General features: G+C 31.8%; 1 protein-coding gene across 1 annotated transcript in view; it reads right to left on the bottom strand.

Annotated features, from left to right (window-relative positions):
• Window positions 1-10,922, bottom strand: part of LOC129232796 (RRP12-like protein) — a gene marked incomplete at its 3' end in the record, with an annotated part of 50,700 nt that extends 39,778 nt beyond the window's left edge. Inside the window, 1 exon segment of the mRNA XM_054866897.1 lies at window positions 10,695-10,922. Within this exon segment, the coding sequence (XP_054722872.1) occupies window positions 10,695-10,839 (145 nt within the window).
• Window positions 10,923-23,285: the final 12,363 nt, after the last annotated feature.

Here is a 23,285-nt window from a genome sequence, read left to right as displayed (position 1 = left end):
AAAGGGATGATATCCAAAAAAAAATTTCGTGAAAGGGAATATATCCGAAACTGCATCAAAATAGAACCTGAAAGCCTAATATTCAGAAAATCAACAAAAAATGGCTAATTTACCAGTTTCAAAGGTAATACGTATTTAGTTAAGTATAAGTGATAATTTTGTACAATTTGCTGCATTGTACCATTTCTTTGCAAGAGTGTTTATTCCTAAATAAATCTAAATTTTGAAAAAGAGGCAACAATTTCTAACCCCTGAGTCCTTGAACAAAGGGTTGGGGGAGCCAGAGGTCAATCTTGGCTGCATCACACAATGTCAACTTTTCATATTTTTTAGAGAAAAATACATTTTTTTTCATTTAAAACCTTTGAGTTTATAGTGTTAAACGAGTGAGAACATAAATTTTAAAATTTGATCTGTTTGTAAAGTAAAAATTTACAACAGAGAGAAAAATCTAAAATTTCTTTATGTGGTAGAACACTTTTCATAGTAAGAATTGAAAATAAATAAATATATATGTGTATAAACAATTGGTTATCTTTTTTCTTGCATTGGAACCCAAAATTTGTTTTTGAAAACTTCCTAATACAATTTTGGAATAAAAAGAACAACTTGCAGCTGCCTCATTTAATCATGAAATCTTAAAACTTTTAACAGGTTGTAAAACCTAAACCATTTGAGATTCACCATAAACATTTTTTTACCCTTTCTTAAATACACAAAAAATGTAACCATGCCAAGTTACAAAAAAAATCGAGGCTGTGGGTGCTAAGCCACATTTTTTGATTGAGTCTTGCATTTTTTTCTAAAATAAATTAAAGAAATGAAAATATTATTGAAATGACGATTAAAATAAGCAGATATAAGGTAGTACATAGTAAAAAACCACCCAATATTAAAAACAATTGAAATACTTTCAGGATGCAAAAAGATTGAGATCTCAAACGAGGCATGCATCTTTCGGCGCAGCACGTGTTTGACGTCGTTGGCATGATTCCAAAACGTACGTTTTTGGCAGATATCGAGGAGGATGAAGATTCAAAGGGAAAAAATAGAACAAATAAGAAATCGGAGACCGAAAATTTCAAAAAATCGTATTTTTTTTTTCAATTTTTGAGAAAAATAAGGCCTGAAAGAGGCAAAACAAAGGAGGAAAAGGAGGAAAGGTTTTAAAAACCAACAGGAAAAGCCGGAATTCCGGTAAAAGTCGGAAAAATCTCATCCCTGCTTTTTCAAAAAATAGAACTGCTATTTCACTGTCAGATAACTAAAACAGAGCTGCTTCAGGGGTCTAAGGACCCTTAACCTTCAAAATGTTGGATTTTCTGGAAAAAATATGCATTATGCCTAATTTAATTCTAAACAATTTGATAGCTTATTTATTACCATAGGCAAAAAACTTTTCAAGTTATTGAAAAAATGCGCATACTTTCCCCATAGAGATTTATGTTAACAGCAGCTGTTTAAGCTTCTTCTTCTCAGGTTGCGTTTTCTCAGGTTTCTCGTTTTGTGTGCATGATATCTCAGAAAGTTTCTTATCTACTTCCGTAAAACTTTTTGTGCGGCTTTCTCTGGCTTATTTTTATGATATGAACCTAAATTTATTTATTTATTTAAAATTATTATTTTTATTTTTATTTTTTTGAAATGTTATATAAGTTAATATCAAAATTTTGGGTTTCGTTTTTAATATTAACTTTTGTTTTTAGTTAAAATTTAGGTTCAGATCATAAAAAAAAATCAAACAAACATATATGAAAAGTTTTACGGAAATACGTAAGAAACTTTCTACGATATCGTGCACGCAAAACGATAAACCGGCACCTGAGAAAAAGAGGCTTAAACAGCTGCTGTAAACATAAACTCTGTGGGGAAAGTTTACGCATTTTCACGATAACTTGAAAAGTTTTTTTGCGTATGGTAATAAATAAGGTATCAAATTGTTCAGAATTAAATTATGCATAACATATATTTTTCCCAGAAAATTGAAAATTTTGAAGGTTAAGAGTCTTTAGATCCCTTAAAATATGAGTGCTCAAATGTCCAATAAAATATGAGTGTGTCAAGTTGAAAATACTACAGTAGAAGACTGTTATAACGCACACCTTGGGACCAGCGCTTTTGTGCTACACAGGTTTTGGCGTTATACGGGGCTAGAAAAATCTTTAAAATTTTACATGCCCGAATTTTTACATGTCCAGTTTTCCTTATTGTATATCAATAAAAGCATTTGAATTTGTAGTGCAGAATTAATCAGACAAAAAAATTTTATATAAATTGTAAAAAAATAGTTTGAATAAATAGTACATAATGAGCCGTCGTTAAACTCAACAAAATTTAAATTATATAACGGGAAGAATGGAAAAAAAGGAAACAGCAAACCATCTTAGCAGTAGGCTTGAAATAAATTTTGAGCTCCAAGTAAGGATACGGTAATTTTTCAATAAATACGAAATAATAAAGTTTTAGGTGCCGGGCATGTAAGGGTAAAATATTCATGCCTGATCGGAATTTTTACATGCCCCGGGCATGTCTGGTAGTATAATTTTCAAGCCCTGGCATTATACAGACTATTTCACAAATTTTGAAACTAATATTCAAAATATATTTGTATACTTGCACTTTAGACTAAGTTTTAACTGCAATAAGTATCAAAGGACTACTTATACAATATTGTCAGTCAAATAAATATGTATCACAATCAAAAGAAAGTGAACTGCCATGCAATTCTGCTAGCTTCATAATTTGTTCAACAACACTGCATTTTCAAGAATGAAATAGAATTTTTTTTTTAAAAGCTGTGAATCCAAAGCTTTGAATTGAGATGGAAAATGAAAAACTGTTTCACAATTTAATATGCCTAACAATTTTCATGTTTGTAAAAGGCAGAACAGAGAGTTTTTTTAACAACAAAACTTATGGTTCGCTTCTAAAAAATTGTGTGGTTTTATCGAGAAATGTGTTACAATGGTTGGCGTTATAAAGGTATTCTACTGTACATTAGAATACCTTTATAATGCCGACCTATGTAACACAATTCTCTGTAAACCGCTTAACTTTTCAGAAGTAAACAATAGTTTTTTAAGTTTAAAAAATCCCTTTGTTTTGCCTTGCTAAACATAAAAATTGTTAGGAAAATGAAATTGTGAAACAGTTTTTCATCTTTCCAGCTTACTTCAAAGCTTTTAAATGAAAATTAATGTTCACAGTAAAGAGAAAATGTCAGATGGCTCTTAAAAATGCAGCTGTTACGCAAACTATGAAGCTGGCAGAAGTGCAAGATAATGCACCTTTCTTTTAATTGTAAAGCACATTTATTTGTGAATGATTAGCTGTATAATTAGCGCTTTAACACTCATTGCAGATAAAACTCATTCTGAAGTGATAACATACAGATATATTTTGAATATTAGTTTCAAAATTTGTGAAATGACCTACATAATGCCAAAACCTGTACAGTAGAAGACCGTTATAACGCACACCTTGGGACCACAGCTTTTGCGTTATACAGGATTTTGCATTATATAGATCATTTTACAAATTTTGAAACTAATATTCAGAATATATCTATATATTAGCACTTCAGAATGAGTTTTATCTGCAATGAGTATTAAAACACTATTTATACAACTAATCATTTACAAATAAATGTGCTTTACAATTAAAAGAAAGTGAATTATCCTGCATTTCTGCCAGCTTCATAGTTTGCATAACAGCTGCATTTTTAAGAGCAGTCTGGTATTTTCTGTTTACTATGACATGAGTACTCATTTTCAATTTAAAAGCTTTGAATTAAGATGGAAAGATGAAAAACTGTCTCAAAATTTAATTTTCCTAACAATTTTTATGTTTACAATACGAAACAGGGGTTTTTTTTTTAACTTCAAAACCTATTGTTTACTTTTGAAAAGTTGTGCGGTTTATAGAGAATTGTGTTATATAGGTCGGCGTTATAACGGTCTTCTACTGTATAACGCAAAAGCTCTGGTCCCAAGGTGTGCGTTACAATGGTCTTCCACTGTACTAGTGGTTTCCATGGAGTTGAGAAAAGGACAGGGCCCTTCCTGATAAAAAAGGAATCTTTCGGTTAAAACGGCACTTTCACAAAAGAATTGTGTATTAGAAAAGAAAATTTTTATAGAACAGTCAAACTCCACTGTAACGAACCCTCGGTGAACTAGCTAAGTAGATCACTATAACCGGGCGTTCGCCACATTCGATTTTTTGAAAATAAGTCTACACTTGCTAAGATAACTCTACAATGAAGGTCTTGTCTTTATTGCACAATATTTCTGTTAGTGAAGAGGAAAATATTAAGTAAAATATTACTACAGTCGAACCTCCATATATCGAAATTTTCTATATATCGAAATCCCAGTAAATTTCTAAGTTCATTACATAGAATAATTGTTTCTATGTATCGAAAAACTTTCTATATATCGATTTTTTTTCTAGACATTAGTAGGTTTTTTTTTTTTTCACTTTAGACTGTTTGTCTCATGAAAAATGAAGGTTAGGGGAGATATTTATGTTTACTTAAGGTTGCTACGAAACTCATAAGGAATCTGGGGTTGAGGGGTGTGTAGATAGGTCGTTGTTGTGAGTTCTTAAATTCCCTCAAGCTTATTTCAAATATCTTAGTTGTAACCAGCAACACTGTAAAATCAGTTTCAAGTTATCCCTTTTGTCTGTTGATTATCATTCCTAGTCGTTTTAGCTTCAGTTAAAATCATTCAAGTTAAGTAGATTGATTTTTTACTTTTCTCTCGATTACATCGTCAAAACGAAAATCCCCAGATCAAGTTGAATTGCCGAAGAATGAAGACTAATGAAGGCGCAAAAATGTAATTTCCATTATTTTTTTAATTATTAACTTTTATTTAATGCTCGTATAAATTAGAAATTAGGTTTCATACACGAAAATTAGCTTTAATTTTAATGTTTTAGGAGAATTTTAGGATAAAATAAGATCGTTTCTATATATCGAAATTTCTATACATCGAATTTTTTTCCGGCAATTTGCTACTTTGATATATGGAGGCATGGGTGCCACTCTAAAAATTGGCCAGGACTGAAAAGCGCGTGGCTCCATTTCGCGACACCAAAATGTTAGCGCTTAGTTTGATGTTTTAGACGTATATAATGCTAATTTTTGATGCTGTAACTATATAGGAAAACCAAATTGTAAGATTAAGTAAAAATTAAAACCTAAATAAAAAAAATAACATGTCATTGTCCAAGATTTTTAGGAGGTAAATGCAGAAAAAGAACTTAACAATAAAATGCAATTAAAAACCTTACTATTTGCTAATGCAGAAAAAAAGCTTCAGATTTTATAGTTCATGTTACATAAATAGTTCATATTTCATACAAAAAAATAGTAATTAAAAAAAATTCAGGTATGAGGTTCTTGGCTATAAGATGCATTGTGATAAAAACTTTAATAAAATTTTCCAGATTAAGATAAGAATGGTTGAAATCAACAGATTGAGTGACTTATTTAATTATTTTTTGGAAAAAAAAAACAGCTTATCTTTTTAACTTTTGCAGATGGGCTGGTTTTTTGTCCTCAGAAGAATAAGACCTTTTTTGAGAGTGAGAGATTCAAAAGTAAAGATATGTTTCATCTATAAAAATCATTTTGAACATGGTAAAAAAAAACCCGACGGCCGAAATTTTTGAAAAGACGGAATTCCGTCCTTTACACGGAAGTGTGGTAGCCATGTATGGAGGTCCGACTGTATTAACAATTGAATTCAGTGGATAGCAAATTATTGAAATGTATCCATAATATGGGAAGGAAAATGTTATTTTTTTGTTGCAAGCTTTTATACGTACGTTTCGTTGATTTTTCTGTCAACTATTACAAACTAATTTACAACTTCTTTACCTTTCGTTTCTGTAGCTCAAAACAATGAGAGCTGCCTTACAATTACCACTCTGCCATATAGAGACTACAGTGAATTCAGAGGAAAAATTAATTAGAAATTGAGAATATACCAGGGTTGGCCGGATTGGACCCAATGGGTTTTTTTGAAAAAACCCATTTAAAAAAACCCATTATTTTGCCCACTTTTGGGTTTTTAAAAATTTTCTGAGAATTTTTTTTTAATTAATTAATTTAAATACTTTCACAATTTAAACTCCTTTTTTATTTGTTCTTCACCACAGACAATGGACATAAAAATGAATTTTGAACTTTAATAGCATTTCTTAACTCTTAACGGCATTAAAAAAATTAATTCAAAGATTTTAAATAAATATATTTAACTTTTTTCTTTAACTCGTCAAAAATAACTCATATTATCTTGACTAAGTCCTGTCATGTCTGATTTTCTCAATATTTGTAGATTGTACCTACTCGAGCTAAAAGCTAAAAAGCTTTCATGTGAATTATTTTCTGCAAACCAACACACAAATCTCGAATAAACAAGGTATATTTTTTAGAAATTAACAGGTTTTACAAACGGTCGGACAGAAAACAGAATAGGATATACAGTATTTTCATTAGCTTACCAAAAGCTTAATATTTCTTACTCTGTACATAGAAATAGAAAAACGTCCAACATAAAATTCAAAGAAATGTCTTGATTAAGCTTTGAGGTTCTACAGTAGTTTTGCATAATAAAATGAAATACAATAAAGTAAAATGCAAAAAAAAAAAAAAAAAAATGTAGTAATTAAAAGTGAACAAACGAACAATAGATTTATCACTCGAAAAGTAACTTTACCTTAATTGTTAGTAATCATGGAAACTAAAAAATCTGAAACTTCACTATATTTGGGCTTTGTAGTCTTTTTTACTTTTCTTCAGAAAATGCTGAATTTTCCAGCTTTTTTTACCCAAGACATTTTTGTTCTTTGTCCATATACTTACGCTACAATATGCTACAAGTGCCCCACATTTTCCCTAAAAAAAGACAAAAAAAACCACATTTCTTTTAAAAAACCCAGCTTTAGTTGGGTTTTTTTGGGTTTTATTTAAAAAAAACCCAAAAAACCCTGGGTCCATGGGCTTTTTTTTAAAAAACCTGGGTTTTTGCCAACCCTGGAATATACTTATGCTGCTTTCCAATTTCAGACTAAATTTAACTTAATCATTTACAGATGCATACTTTCCAACCTTTGAAGGAAAAAAAAGTCCATTTTACTAGAGGTATATAGGTGATACACCATCGACATATCCTCGCTACAGAGTTATTAAATTATGCTTTTAAATAACATAAATACTAAATTTAAAGTGAAATGGGGATTTTTTGCAGATTTAAGCAAATTGGTAGCAGCAAGAAAAATCTACTGCAAAGGAAAAACTAAATAATAAGGAGTGGATTTGCTTAAAGTTTCGTACGTTCTCTACCAGAAAAGTAGCTACAAAAATTTAATTACTGAAATCCGAAAAAAAAAGGAAATCAATATATAATGAAAATACAATATAAAATAAGTAGGTATAGGGTAGCACATGTTAAAAGAACTTCAAACATTAAAAATAATTGAAATAATTTCAGGATGCAAAAGGATTGAAATCTGCTGCAATTTTCGGCAAAGCACGTGCTTCGTTGAACATGCAATGTGGAAAGCTTCCAAAAAATTTGATTTCGACTAACGGAGTTATTAATTGGAAAAATTCTTATTCCCTGACATTGGTAGACTAGAAAGGGGCGCCATCTATTGAGAAGAAAGTGAAATTTTTGATGATTGACTGAAAAAACTTCAAAAACGGGAGAAAATCGTAACAAACGGGAAATTGGGAGATGGAAGCAAAAAACGGGAAGGGACTTATGGGTAAGGGTTAAACTATGCTTTTAACGTTGTTTTATTTCCCTTTTTTTTAAGCAAAGGAATTTTTTATATTTCTTATAACTAATTTTTGTTTGTAGCAAAAATCCATTTTTAATGTAAAAATTCCGTATCTTTTATAGTTATCTTTTTTTCCACAATTTTTAATAAATAAGTTTTATTAACTTTGGGGACATTAAAATAAAGATTTATTCCATTAAAGCATTAAAACTTCATTATTCTCAAAATTTAAAATTGACTTGTAAATGATTGCAGAATATTAAATATGCTTGAGCTTTTTTATAAATTTTAATATCTGTCTTGGACAATATTCAATTTTTTGCAACTACTTGGTATTGGCCGAGTATCTGATCAAAATTTGTCCGAGTACCGAGTACTCCGCAAATTGGCTGAGTACCGAGTAGTTACTGCGTACTCGGTACGTCTCTAGTTATAATATGAGGATGTTTTGGTTTCTAATTAAAATAACCTTACATATTCCAAAGGTTATGTTTAGAATTCAACGATAGAGAACAATATTGCACGTTTTTGAACAATATACATAAAAAATGGTAAGTACATGCAATAGGAAGATAAAACAAATTTTTGATGCATCGTTAAGTCCCATTTACCTGTGGCTATGCAAATTTTGTAGATGCATTTAAGTCTACATTAGCTGTAAAAATTCATAACATTCACACAAATACATTTAAACTCAACGTAAAAACAATAGCAGTGAATGTAAATAATGTATCTCTACATAGTATAAAATGAAGTGTCCAAAAAGCTTCTGTTTGTTTGAACTCGCAATACTCGAGAACTACCCGGCCGATTTCGCTGAAATTTTCACAGTTTGTTCCTTTAAGTCCTGAGAAGGTTTGCAGACCAGTTCGAAAACAATTTGATGAATAGTTCTTTTTTTATTCCAATTTAGGCCCAATTTTCACATAAATTCCCGAATATGGGGATGAAAAATGACTCGCAAATAATAATATTATATATCGTTGGAAAGGGAAGAATTTTCCACGTTCTACGCAATTTTTTCCAACGCTCTAACTTAATTGCGGCGGGAGTTATTTACGTTTTTAGCTCGAATTTGTTTAGGCTTAGCTGAAATTTAGGCACTACTTTCTTCATTAAATCCATCAATAAAAAGTGAAGGAATTGTCCTACAGTTTTCGTTTTGACACCATTAAAAAGAGCTACCTTTTTTACTCCAGATCTAACTCGACCTATGGTCGGAAGTTTAACCCTCTATCTGCATTAGCAAAAAAGTTACAAGCGAATTAAATGAAGTTCAAAAATCTGTTCTCTATTCAAGTTTTTAACCATTTTATTTTGCGTTTCCACGGTAACGCTTCTTGAATCCATTATTTCCATCTCTCTCATTTTCAATTCTGAAACTTATTTTATTTTGTGTTTCTATGGTTATGCTTTTTAAATCCATCTTTCTCATTTTATTTTAATTTCTTAAAAGTATTTTAATATCTGTCGTCATTGTTTGGAGGGGAAATTTTGCATGATGATTTTTTTTTTCTTTTATTAATGCCTGATTGTTGAATATTGACACAATTTTTGTTTTCAAAATAGACCGGGCAAAGCCGGGCAACGCGGCTAGTATAAAATAAATGCAAAAAGGAAGTGTTCAAATGTGCAAACAGATAACATCACACAGGAAATCATGCAAACAGATCAAGTTAGGCTACACCAAAAATGTTGAACAGAACCTTTTGTTTGATAAAACCAAAACTGGTCCCATCATTCGCTTACACAGGCGTAAAGAGTGCTTCAGACTGGGTTTAAAAAAGTCAGGTTTCGGTGAGTTAGGAAAGTTTGATCTCATTACTTCAAATGCAGGGTTGGCAAGTTTCTGCCGAGGTGGTTAAAACCACTGGTAGAAACCGGTTAAAACCGGCATGGCAAAAACCACTTTCTGCCACTTGGCAAAAACTCACAAAATGAAAAATTAATTCTTGATATACAACAGAAAATGTATGGAAAAAATAATTAATTGTTAAAAAAGTTAAACTTTCATCTATTGTATAAATGGTCCACCATGTAGAAACTGGGGTAGTGGTAAAATTTTGACTGGAAAAATAAGTTTTGAGAAATGGGGCCAATTTGTTTTGCAAAGCTGTGACATTAGGTACAAAATTTAGGCAAGTAAAATTCTGGCACTTTCTTCTTCAAGCACATGACATGATAATTTCAATCACAAACAATTTAGAGGAAGTGAGCAAATTACAATCAGTAATGCCTGTTTAATTCTGTATGTCACTCCTCTTTCCTAAGCACCCTTGTATGATTTTTTATCCTTTGTTAAATTAATACAAATACTACGAGTCACTGTAATTGGAAAATTCCCTTTCTGAACTAAATCAAGGGCGCTAGCATGGGATTTTATTTTTTTAAATGATGAAATAATGTTTATTTTTATTAGTTTACTTAAACAAATATCATTTACTAAATACTTGAGTTATTAAAGACATTTTCAAGTTTTTGCCAGTTTCTGCCGGTTTTTACCGGTTATAACCAGTTTCTGCCACTGGCACGGCGAAAACTAGTTTCTGCCGGCAGAAAGCCAACCCTGTTCAAATGTCATCAACCCTTTCAAACTGAGAAAGAAACAAACAAACAGAAAAATCTAAGAATAGATTTTGCACTTGTGAAGTTCAAAAGGGGCATTTAGCTGCATTCAGTAAGCTATCACCGCAAAAACAATAAATAAATAAATAAAATATTCAAAGTGTGAAAGACCGCGGATAAACCGTTGAGCGTTTACGGAATCGTAAAGCAGAATATCTGCGAACGTCTGGAAGCACAATTAATATTTTCACCAATTACGTAGAAATTAAAATCACCGGAATCAAGAAAAAGGAAGTTGTGAATCTCACCGAGAAAATTAAAACAAATAATATTACCTCTGACTCCAAACATCGCTCGTTTCTTAGCTTCTAACCTGTGTTTATTAAAACTAGGATTGAAGCTCGAACTTTGATGCTTCTTCCACATCTTTTTGCCTCCTTTGGCTGCATTTTTATTTGCTTTTTTAATTTTTTTAGGCATGCTTATTAAATTAATTACAGGGCAAAAGAAATCTAAATATGTCTGTGATTAGTAGAACATTACGCACCACATGCCGCTTTTTAGAACACGAGAAGAATGCGAACATAAACAGTGAAGTTGCGGTCAACGTTAAGGGGATCCAGGAAAGAGCGAATCAATTCTGCGAATTCGTTCGCCTCCATCACATAGATGACTTTTTTTTTGAGCAATCACGATTGCTTATTGTTCTCACTTGACTGTTTTTGGCGTTCCTTTTGATTTTTCCCACCGCCACCCTCCGCACCATCACCGTCGACGGGCTCCTCACGATGCTGCTCCTATAGCGAAAGCCGTCTCCAGGTTGCATCCACGTCCTTCACACACGCGCATACATACACAATTACACACACACACGCACACATACATAATTACACACACACACGCACACATACATAATTACACACACACGCGCACACATACACCTACATTCACATACACACACGCATACATACAGACACATACACAAAAACATACATACATACAACACCCACACATATGCCTACACACACATACACATACCCCCCTCCACACTTATGCCAGCACACAGACACAAACACATATGCCCACACACACATACACATACCCCCTACACACAAACACACATACCCCCCACACACAAACACACACGCCTACATACACACACTCGTGGTTGCGGAAAACGTAATTTGAATTCAAGATGTCAAAATTCAAATTATTTTTTTTTTATTCCGCACATTACTTGATTTCACAGAGATAACAAATTGTATGAATAGCACACAGTAGCACAACTATTATACCCGGTGTAAATAATTTGGTTAACAAAAAAGAACAATTCTTTGACATTGGGGATATTCTGCTTTGAGTCTCTAGGGACTCTGGTTCTGACTGCCACCCTGCTGTGAAGAAATTTGATGCTGAACCTTTTACAGACCCGTTCGGTAGAGTATCGGATTCGGGGCCGGAGGGTCCTGAGTTCGAACCTCGGTGGTCGAAGACCCACCGTCGTCATTAAAGGGGACTGGGCGACGTTAAATATGCTCGTGGTCTCAATGTCCTCCAAGTGAAACGATACCTCTGGAGGTAACTATTAGCTCCTGGTCTAGTTCTAAATTCTCATTAACTGTTCGATCCGGTGATGGTGCTGCCATCTATCGGTACAAAAAATAATGGAGGCAAGGCACTTAGTATGCAGTCCTCGACATAAATACAGTTGTAGTTAGTTGACTCGGAATCGGAATAACAAATTGTATGAATAGCACACAGTAACACAACTAAAAAAAACCTGGGTTAAACAATTTGGTTAACAAAAAAGAACAATTCTTTGACATTGGGGATATTCTGCTTTGAGTCTCTAGGGACTCTGGCTCTGACTGCTACCCTGCTGTGAAGAAATTTGATGCTGAACCTTTAACAGGTACAGTTTATTTATTTATTTAGAAGTTAAGCTGCTTTACATACATAGAGGACTGCGTGCCGAGCGCCTTGCCTCCGGACACACACAGGAAAGATATACAACACAAGAGAAGGAAATAACACCCAGGGCACCGCCGGCAGGAATCGAACCCACGATCTCCGGCTTAAAAGACGAAGCTCCTACCACAGAGCCACGGAGGTAGACTCCATGGCTTTTATGTTTCCAAGTACAGAGGGGAATGCGGAAACATTACATTCAAAACAATTTAGAAGGATGGGGAATGTGGGGACACAACTATTCAAAAAAAAAGTAGGTAATTTATAATGCTTAACTTTATTTAAAAATTCTAGAGAAGCAAATGAAATTGAACCGGCAGAAATTAACGTCACAAAACAATGGGCAAATTTTTTGGATTTTCAATACATATAATTTTTTATTCCTTTCATGTACGGATTATAAGTGCAATCGGAACAACTTTTAATCCAGCCTGATTTCCGCTATCCCCTAGTATCAATATATTGAAGCGGCCACACTTGTACCCCTCGCCACCTCATCCCTCACAATCTGGCCAGAAGATGAGACGGACATTTGTCAACCACTATTTTTTTTTCTATTCAAGTAATATCTTCTGAGAGTACAATGGTCTCAAATTTTCAAAATTTTGAGCAAATAAACTAAAATGCACTCCAATTTAAGTAAGCATCTTCAAATGCTAAACATTGTTGGGACACGGCACAATTTTCTCTTTTCGGAGGCCAAGATCATTTGCAAACCTACAACGGTAGGTGAATTAGATTTTCTGGAATCCTTTTACATTCATAAAAACTTAACTAATCTTTGCAATGAGTCTTTTGCTGTTCCACATTTTTCTGCAATCTTATTCAACCTTACATGTTAGAATACGTCATATTTTGCCTCAGCACTCGCTGATAGCTGATTGGTCAATGTTTTTCCTGTTACGCATTTAAACTCTCCCCTGACCTTGATTCATCCATTTGTTCATTTCGCACTGAGGAAGGAGGCTATTGCCTCCGAAACATGTCTGCGTTTTTAAAAACTTTTTATCCTTTTTGTGCTTTTAAACGTTGTTCCATTTTTATCTAATTTATCTAAAATAATTATTTTGCCTAATTCTTCATAATTTATATTAAAATCTCAAAAGTGCAGGGGGGGGACTTTAAAATAATATTTAAAAAAAAATTGCAATAACATCTAGTTAATACTTGCTTTTCATCAACTGAAGAAAACTGCCTTAACCATTCTTTTCTGCCCAATATCAATCACCAAAGTTAGATAAAATGAAAAGCTCTCTGCAAACACAAATCCTAACTGGAAATTTTTTTGCCAATAGTTACTTTGCCCAATTCACCCTTGAATAAATAATTAAATTTCTATTTAAATACGAAGAGAGAGAAAAAAGTGCTTTAAATCTTTTTTTTTTTTTTTACAATAATATATGGTTTGCTTATTTTTCACCAACTGAAGAAAACTGCCGACCGTATTATTTTTTTTCTCACATGTGCTATTAAAAGCTTTGGTAGAAATAAACTGGGATTCTTTTAAAAGTTTCCTTTAAAAAAAAAGATTTTTTTTTTTACTACTAACATTAGATTTAAAAAAAATTCTGCAGAGCCAAAAATTTTCTGCAAATGCTGTTCGTGTGTTCCTCTATATTATGTAAGACTGGTAGGTTAGGGTGCGTCTTATTTTTAAAGGTGTTATTTTTTCATGAGGCACCCTCTCATTTTGTTCCTTTGGACAAAAAAAAAATTCTCATATCTGAAAAATAAAAATTGAATAACATTTAGAAGGTCCTACCACTGCTGCAAAATTTGCCAAATCTCTCTCTTTTTATTTATTTTTTTAATTTATTTATTTAGTCTGGATAACAAGTAGCAATCAGTGAAAAGTTTGTATTGTCACAAAGAGAAAAATTACAACATTGCTGAATGTAAAAGCCCGAAAGTGTAAACCTGTGATATAAATGGCGTTACCGAACTTTCGGTTGTTTTTTTGACATTATTACATAAAATGACAACCATGAAATGCTTATTATTTTCTTGTATATATTAGAAATAGGTATTTGTGTTATGTTAAACCCAACCAACCTAATTTCATGTTGATTAAAAATGTAACAAGATATATTGGGGAGTTGATTTTTACACCATTTTGTTCACAATGAATGTAATTTTAATCACTGGTAGCACCCCCTAAATTATGATCAAATTCTATGAAACTTTTATGTGTGTATTTTTTCATCAAAAGGAAACAATTAAAGGGGTGCCCTATAAAAATTCAAAATTTTTTCAAAAAGTGCATTATAAGACACACCCTACTGGTAGGTGCTATACATGATATTGAGAGATTGATTCGAAATGCTCAGTTGGGGAATGTCTCAGGCAAAAGAACTAGGTTGTTATATAAATGTACACAATTAAGGGCTCAAGTACCTTCATAACTACTTATACATCTTTGCTAATTAAATGCTAATCAAGTCTGACATTCCCTTTCATAATAAACAGATCAACTGCTTCAGAATCAGAAAGTGATTACACAACATCTGTATGTAATTCAGATGAGAGACAAGAGCAAAGTTTCCAAAATTTTCTTCTTAATGTGGTAGTATGAAGACTAATTTAAATATGTTCAGGCACGTGACCCAAACTGGATGAAAAATACTGAAATTGCTACGCTGTGTGAACTAACACAACAACGTTAGTATATTTTACTACAGCTGAAAGCTCTCCCATGTATTTTTGTATCTAAACTTTAATTGGATGAATGAAATGAACTGCAATATGAACTTCCAAAGCCCGTTCTTTTTCTTACATACAGTATTTTGCTCTCTCGAAAAATACAGAGCTCAGTAAAAATACTGAAAAATCACATGTCTGTTTGTTTCATAATTTGAAAGCTAAAAAAACGAAGAAATTAAGGCGACACTTCAATTTTAAAATCAGTACTTACTGTACTTCATTTTCTTTGACCTTGTAGCTGTAGCAATAAATAGGGTTTACTATAGCTTTAAAAATATTCAATTAAACAATTTTATTTACATTCATTTGTAGAAAATATGTTTCTTGATCATTTTGATTTGCCCATATGAAAAGGGCACATTGTATTTTCTATTTTAATGAGTCACAAATGAAAATAACAAATAATTTATTTACATGAAAAATAATTATGAAGCTAAATTAACACATGATGATGTATTTTTCAGCAGAGGCTTTCATGAATTTTCTTATCTTGCATCGAAAACCACCACTGTAAAAGAAAATGAAAAACCTATTAGTATACTTTAAGGACTGAGGAAACACTTTTTGACGTCAATTTAATGACAACAAACTCCCTCTTAACCCCTTCAGTCAAAATTATGAAACATTGGACCAAAAATGTTGATATTGGTACACAGTGTACTATGGTAAAGGGTATCTCATAGACAAAATTTTGAGTTCGTAGGAGAAAAATTAAAAGAGTTATGGCACGTCCAATATTCCGGACTCCTATTTTTGAAATCAATATTTCATTTACAAAAACGATAAAATACCGAACAAACTTCATTATAAAATGTTCTACAAACAATTATAAAACATAATATAAGCATTTGAAACGATTCATTAAAGATTATATATTTTTTACAAAATCAGGAAAAAAAACCTTGTTTTTCAGATGAAAATCCTTGGTTGGAAAAATAAGCCACTCTCTATCTATCAATCCTTATATGTCAGTGTTGTCAATCCCAAAACGAAAAATTACTTCACAAATTATAATAAGTAAAATGTAAAGAATAGACTACAAAAAAAATCACATAATTAATTCAATTATTAAATGATTAGCAGCTGTTTAAAGTGTATGTCCGGTATACCGGACACCAGGTCTGAAGGGGTTAAAGGTCTTTAAAGCAGAGTTCGTACTCAATTTCAGAAGTAAAATGAAGGAGTTTTGGAGGAGTTTTGAAGGAGTAAAATGAGGTTTTGAAGGAGCACTAATGAGGCTGTCATTATAAATGATGTCACACTTTTTTCAGCATATCTGACAAACGGGAAATATATTTCACATTTCACATAAGACACAAAATAGATAAACATTTTCTACTTGAAATAGGCTTGAAATAAAAATACAAACATTATATAGTAAAAAAAATTTTTACCCAGATAACAGGTATTCAGGGTGTTTCAAATAAAAAGGCAAATTGGACGATACATATAAATATTTCAGACATGTATTTAAAGTTAAATTTAATGAAATAACAATAACAAATAAAATATTTATACCATTGTATACATACTTTGAGCTTATATTTGAAGTTTGAAAATAAAATTCTCACCTATTATTTAGTTAGTTCCTTTTCAAAAAAAAAAAAAAAATCAAATTTTTGTAGGTTTTTACAGTATTTAGGTGTTCAATGATGCAAAAGTTAGAATTACACATGACTCTTAACATCCAAGATATTGAACATGTGAAAATTTAATTTAATGTTAACATTTTAAAAACACATTTATTATTACTTTAATTAAGCGTTTTAGCTCATATAACTAGATTAAAACAGGACTTAGTACCAAAAAAAAAAAAAAAAAAAACGGCCATTTTATGTAGCAGTCATACAATGCATGGACAGAAAACCAAAATCTCATTTTTGTATCAGTTAAAATGGCAATTTAGTAGCAGAATTATCAGTTTGTATCAGTAAAAATACCAATTTTGTATTAAAAGGATCAGTTTTGTATGAGATGAAATCACTTTTGTAACAGAATCTTTAATTTTGTTCGAGATCAACGCACAATTAGGAGCGAATATGAGACATTTGTAGCAAAAAAATCCATAAATAATTTTTAAAACCGAATTTTGTAGCTGTAATGTCACTTAAAAAAGGTGTGCAAGAGAAGACTTTTGGACACATGAAGAAAATTTTGTTTTCAATTATTATCAAAAAAAGAAAAAGGGAGCTATAAAGATGTGAGATTCTGTTTTTACTTCCTTTTATAAAAAAGGAAGTATTGTATTCGCGAAAAAATTTTCACTCAAAATTCAACCTTAATTTCCATTCTACTCACCCCCGAATGAATATTGAGTCTTTTTTTTGACTCGACCACACGTGGATAAGTGTCTAAGAACATATAGACACGCAAAATATCCATAATGACGATTCTTGAGTTAGTTACAATGAGTTTTGTCGTGACGTCTGTATGTACGTATGTATGTGTGTATGTATGTCACGTAACTCAAGAACGGTAAGTCCTAGAAAGTTGAAATTTGGTACACAGACTACTAGTGGGGTCTAGTTGTGCACCTTTCCTTTTTGTTGCATTCGGGTGTTTTTAAAGGGGTCTTTTGGCCCTTTTTGGGGGGAAACCATTGTTACTTTCGATGTAAATTCAAGTAGTGTTATAATTGGCGAACATTTGGCGATAGATCACCAGTCTTTTGGCCGCCAAGTTTTGTCGCCAACTTGGCGACAAATTTGGCAATTTTTTTTTTTTAATCTGTTTCAATTTGGTCACTGTTAGTGATATTTCGAGAGTAAACTATTGAATCACATTAAAATTGCCAGTAATGGGGAAATGTCATTAAATTGGAGTATAAGGAAGTCATGTGATGCACAAATATGCTCGTTTTATTTAACTTTTGCAAAAAAAATATGTAGCTCTTTTGGAATTATTAGCTGAAAAGTAAAGTTTTCAGGCTTAATGATGCTCTCAAAAGAGATACTTTTTTTTTCAATATCGTACTTAGAAAATCATGGGCATGTTGGATTACAACCCATAACTTGATTTTATTAACTTTCTAACAGAAGACTACATTAGAACGAATTTTAGAAATTTAAATCTGATGCATTGAAAAATGGAAATAAGCGACATCAGAGATCAAAGTGACCAACTGACAAAATATGGGACATTTTTTGAAAAAAAATATAAGATACATTTTGAAAAAAATATAGGATTTATAGGACGCCAAAAAAAATGATTAAATTTTGCATACACTTCATAAAAAAGTTACCTTTTAGTGCCACTGATGAAAAAGTATGTATACAAAAATTGTTAGACACACCACATTGATTCTTGACTATCGGAATATAAAAATTTTAAATTTCTCACATATAAAAAATTACTTACTTTGTTGCTTATATTGTTCAGTATTATAATTTCTGAAAATTTACCTAATGTTTTTTTAAAAACAAATCTGAGAAATATTAGTTTTCTGAAAAAAATTATAAATTTTAGGCCAAGTGCGGGATACTTTAATATTTTTTAATTGGAACAAATGTTTTTGTGGTACATATTGGGCGATCAAGGGAACGTTTTATCAACATGAAATTTCAAATATTTCATTGGATCTAACTCAAGTAAATTTTCACCAGTTATCCATTTAAGAGCATTTTTTTTTTTCATGAAGCATGGCATAACTTTCAATAAAAGGTTACATAACTTTTTATGCATAAGGAGTAGAGTTCCTCTGGGGTACCAAAAATATAGGATTTTTTTTGGAAATATAGGAAAAATTGGAAGGTTTTTGACCTTTTTTGAAAAATATAGGATTTATAGGAAATATAGGACGACTTTGATCCCTGCGACATGGAAGAGTTAAATGTTTAAAAAAAAACGTGTTTTGTCTCATTCATTAAAATTAAACCTTCCCTTAAAGCAACCCGAAAGTTTATATTTCTGTATTCAAAACATCGAAAGAGAGAGAAAAAAACAACTTACATCGTTTGGTTCTCTTCTTGTACATAATCCTGTAGCCGCACTCTCGGCATCGAATGGGATCCTTTGGCTTGATCTCGTTTTCGTGGTGACATTCTAAACAATCAAATTAATTCTTTTAGCAACAAAAAGTGACGGTTTGGTACAAATCAGGCTCATCAAACATTTCATTCAAACATTTTTCTTAAACACTATTTTGCTTCGAGACGTACCGAGTACTCGGTACCAACTCGGTACTCGGCCAACTACTGATCAGATACTCGGCTAATACCGAGTAGTTGCAAAAAATTGAATATTGTCCAAGACAGATACTAAAATTTATATATATATATATATAAAAAAGAGCAAGCATTATATTCTGCAATCATTTACAATTAAAATTTATAAGTCAAATATAAATTTTGAGAATAATGAAGTTTGTAATGCTTCAATGGAATAAATCTTTATTTTAATGTCCCCCAAAGTTGGTAAAAATTATTTATGTAAAATTATGCAAAAAAAATGTAAGTATAGAAAATACGGAATTTTTATATTAAAAATGGATTTTTGCTACAAATAAAAATTAGTTATAAAAAATATAAAAATACCTTTGCTTAAAAAATTAAAGGAAATAAAACAACGTTAAAAGCACAGTTCAGGAACACTGCAGACACGTGTTTTGGCGTTACAAAGAATTCCTTTTTCAATGCACAAAATGGGAGCTCGTGGATTTAAAGGCATCCGACAAAAGTTGAATTTTTTCGTCGAATGTCTTTACATTCTTTAGCTCACATGTTATGCACTGAAAAAGACGTTCCTTGTAACGGGAAGGGGGGGGGGCAGAAACACGTGTCTGCAGTGTTCCTGCACATTTGTTGTATTGAAAAAAATTATTTATGTTTGGCGGACTAAAACTATAATTGATTGGTATACAGTGAAACCCCTCCTAACGGACACCAATCTTATGCGGACAATTTTTAATTCCCCAATTCCAATGCAAATAACATTATAAAACCCCTATCCTGCGAACACCTTTCTATTGCGGACAAAAAAATTGTCCTGTTATAGTCCGCATTAGAGGGATTTTACTGTAATTTGTTTTAATTCCAACTTGATTAATCATACCTTTTATTTATTTTTAATTTTAAGAATAATTTTGATAAAATTTTTGACACAAACAAAATTGTTTATATAATGCGTAGTTAAACTTCAGCAGGAATTTAGTTTTAAAAACTATTATATGGACAAGGAGGTGTATACTACTATTCCAATAAGTTCAAAATTCTTCATATGTGTGTAAGCGGTTCGTCTTAAAACATAATTGGTACTCGGTAACTCGGTACTCGGCCAAAGTGCTACTCGGTACGTCTCTAATTTTGCTAAGAACACTTATTATTTTATAATTAAGGGGGGGGCAGTTTAGACGGATCAAAATGTCAATTTTTTTCATGTCATAAAATGTTAGTAGAACTGTACAAGAATATGTTGCTGAATTTTCAATTCAAAATTCTGTTTTAGCTATAATGCTATGAGTACTATAAAAACTGTGAAGATTTGAAAAAGTTCACAGCAGTTTTTTTCAATCTTGTTTTCCTCGAAACGATTTTTTTTTCAACTGGTGTGCGTTCTAGCACAAAACGTTACAGACCAATCGTTCTGAAATTTTGTGTGAATATTCTTTATTTAATTACTCTATATGAACCTAATTCTGGGATGAAAAAAAAATTCAAAATATTCTTTAATGCCAAAAAAATGAACAAAAACGGTAGAAAAACGTGAGTTTGTGAATATTCTTCAAATTAACATTTTGGAGAAAAATATTCTCAAATATGCATTAATTAAGCCTCATTAATATCTATATTTACGCATTGAGAATATTGCAGTAAATAGGAATTGATTAGATTACACCTCTTCAGCTTCAGCACAGTTTAAGACAGTTTCGGTCCGTAAAAACCACCTGTCCTGTCCTAAACCAGTTTTGGACAGTCCAAAACGCAACCCGGCTGCTAACATGTTGTTACTTAAAACGTTTTACATTTTATTCATTTAAAAACACTTAATTTTCAATAGCTAGCCCAGCATGATATATCATGCATTTTAAGTACAGTCGGATCCCGCTACAACGCGATCCGACTTACGCGAAATGGCTATAACGCGAGTTTTTCATGAGTATGAATTTTTTTTAGTGCGGACAAAAATGACTCGCCTGCAACATTAAATTTTTTGGAAAAGAGCGGCGGAGTGTTAGAATGGGCTTCGTTGACACTAAATATTGGTTTGGTGAATGGACTTTCATCCCTTTAGCATCACTGAAAGCGGACGTTCACCCTCTGTATTAGTCTAAACAGCGCTTTGCTTTAGTTTATACAAATAACCGCTCCGATTCTTAATTTTTTTTTTCATTTTACATACGAACGTTGATAAAATACATTCTGATCGCACTGCATAAACCTTCTTCATTTTTTAAATTATAAATATAGTTACTATATCTATACTGTTAAGTGCTATAATAATGCTGTAGTGTACATACTGTCAATACCATACTGCTTTATTTTAAGTTTCTCTCCCCCATTAATTATTGATTTTGGGCTAAATTACATAATTTTATGTCAATTAATAACGCTTTTTCTAAAATACAGAAAATATCGGTTCTTTGTAAAAGATACTGCAATATATAGTTAGTAAATGGTCTGAAGCAATATGACGAGTGTTTACAAACGTCTGAAACAATGGGGTATGCTTATAAAAAATTACTAAACATACCTTGTTCCACAATGTGAAATTCCGACTTACGCGAGGTGTCTTGGAACGCATCCCTCGCATAAGTCGGGACTCGACTGTATACGTAAATGGGTTCTTAAGTACATTTTAAAAATATACATTACCTTCATGCATAATTTCATAGTTGGTTTTTATTAATTTCAAAAAACATTAACACAAAGAAATTGTGATAAAAATATTTTGAATTCATTTTGTATAAAATAAAAACTTTTATACTGCAACTGAAAATTGTTCTGAGGAGTGCTCAATCCATCTGCAGATATTTTTACGTATACAGTCAAATCCCGACTTACGCGAGGGATGCGTTCCAAGACTCCTTGCATATGTTGAAACTTTGCGTTGTGGAAAAATATATGCATAGAAATTTTTTAAAGCATACCAAATACTTTTAGGCACTTATAAACACCCCTCAAACTGCTCTAAAGCATTCCTTAACCATTACAGTTTCTTTCATAAAGAACTGAACTTTTATTGTATTTAAAAAATAAAAAAACTGTTATTCAACATGAAATACTAAGGATGCACAAAATAAATGACCAATGGGAATAAAAGATACAATAAAACAACACGGTACGCACTGCATGCAGTAAAACTTAAATGATGCACAAAATAGTACTGTACAGTAGATACAGTAGCAATATTTACGAGTTAAAACATGAGGATACTAGTGATGATTTATGCTCCAAAATCATATCGTTATTCTTATCTAATACATTTTTAAATACGCTTCACCTTTTATTTAAAACGTTTCAATTTCTGGCTACATCTCCTCTACCTGATCTTTTTATTAAGCCACAATGCAAGAGCTTCCATTTTCATAATTTTTACTTTGCTAGACTGCTCTGCAAGCTTCAATATTGAAACTAAGTTCTAAACTTTTACGGAAATCTTTTTGTTTTGACTTTTAATTGTACATATGGAAGATTCGTTCATACTTATTGTCCCGCTACCTTCAACGTTTTGTAATTGTTCAAGCATATCGAGAATTTTGGCCTTTTTAAATTTTTTTATCAGAAACTTTCTTTTTCTTCACATTTTCAGACTTTAGATGAAGGTGACATTAAGGTGCAATTATTACCAAAACACATACAATAGCTGGAAATAAATTATTTCCAATGAACCGTTTATTTTTACTTATTCAACACCAAAATATTTTGAACTAAAACTGAAATATATAATGTCTACAGCAATCGAATTCTTTTCGTTCAATGTCTTCAGAATTTGACATCTAGAAACAATGTCTGTATCTTCCTACTCAGGGAAGATGTAGTATTTGTCTGAGTTGGCTTTTCGTAGAAAATTTACACTGTTGTAATCCTGGTCATTGACTTCTGTCAAGTGATTAACAAATTCTTTTGATGATTTTTTGCCCTTGTATTAGACAAGAGTTCATTTACAAGGTGTTGGTTCTTGCATAAGTAACTCAGACATTTCTTCATCCAAGAGTTGGGTTTCATTCGGTTGCTGCTTCTTAGAAGATGTCCTGGCTCTTGCTTTTGTGAGCAATTCTGGCTTCCTCTTACATAAGTGGCATGCCGACCTTTTTCCAAAAT

This window comes from Uloborus diversus, unplaced genomic scaffold (genome assembly GCF_026930045.1).
Source record: "Uloborus diversus isolate 005 unplaced genomic scaffold, Udiv.v.3.1 scaffold_14, whole genome shotgun sequence".
Taxonomy (NCBI): Eukaryota; Metazoa; Arthropoda; class Arachnida; order Araneae; family Uloboridae; genus Uloborus; species Uloborus diversus.
The sequence above is the reverse complement of the archived record's forward strand: the minus strand, read 5'-3'. Positions and strand labels throughout refer to the sequence as shown.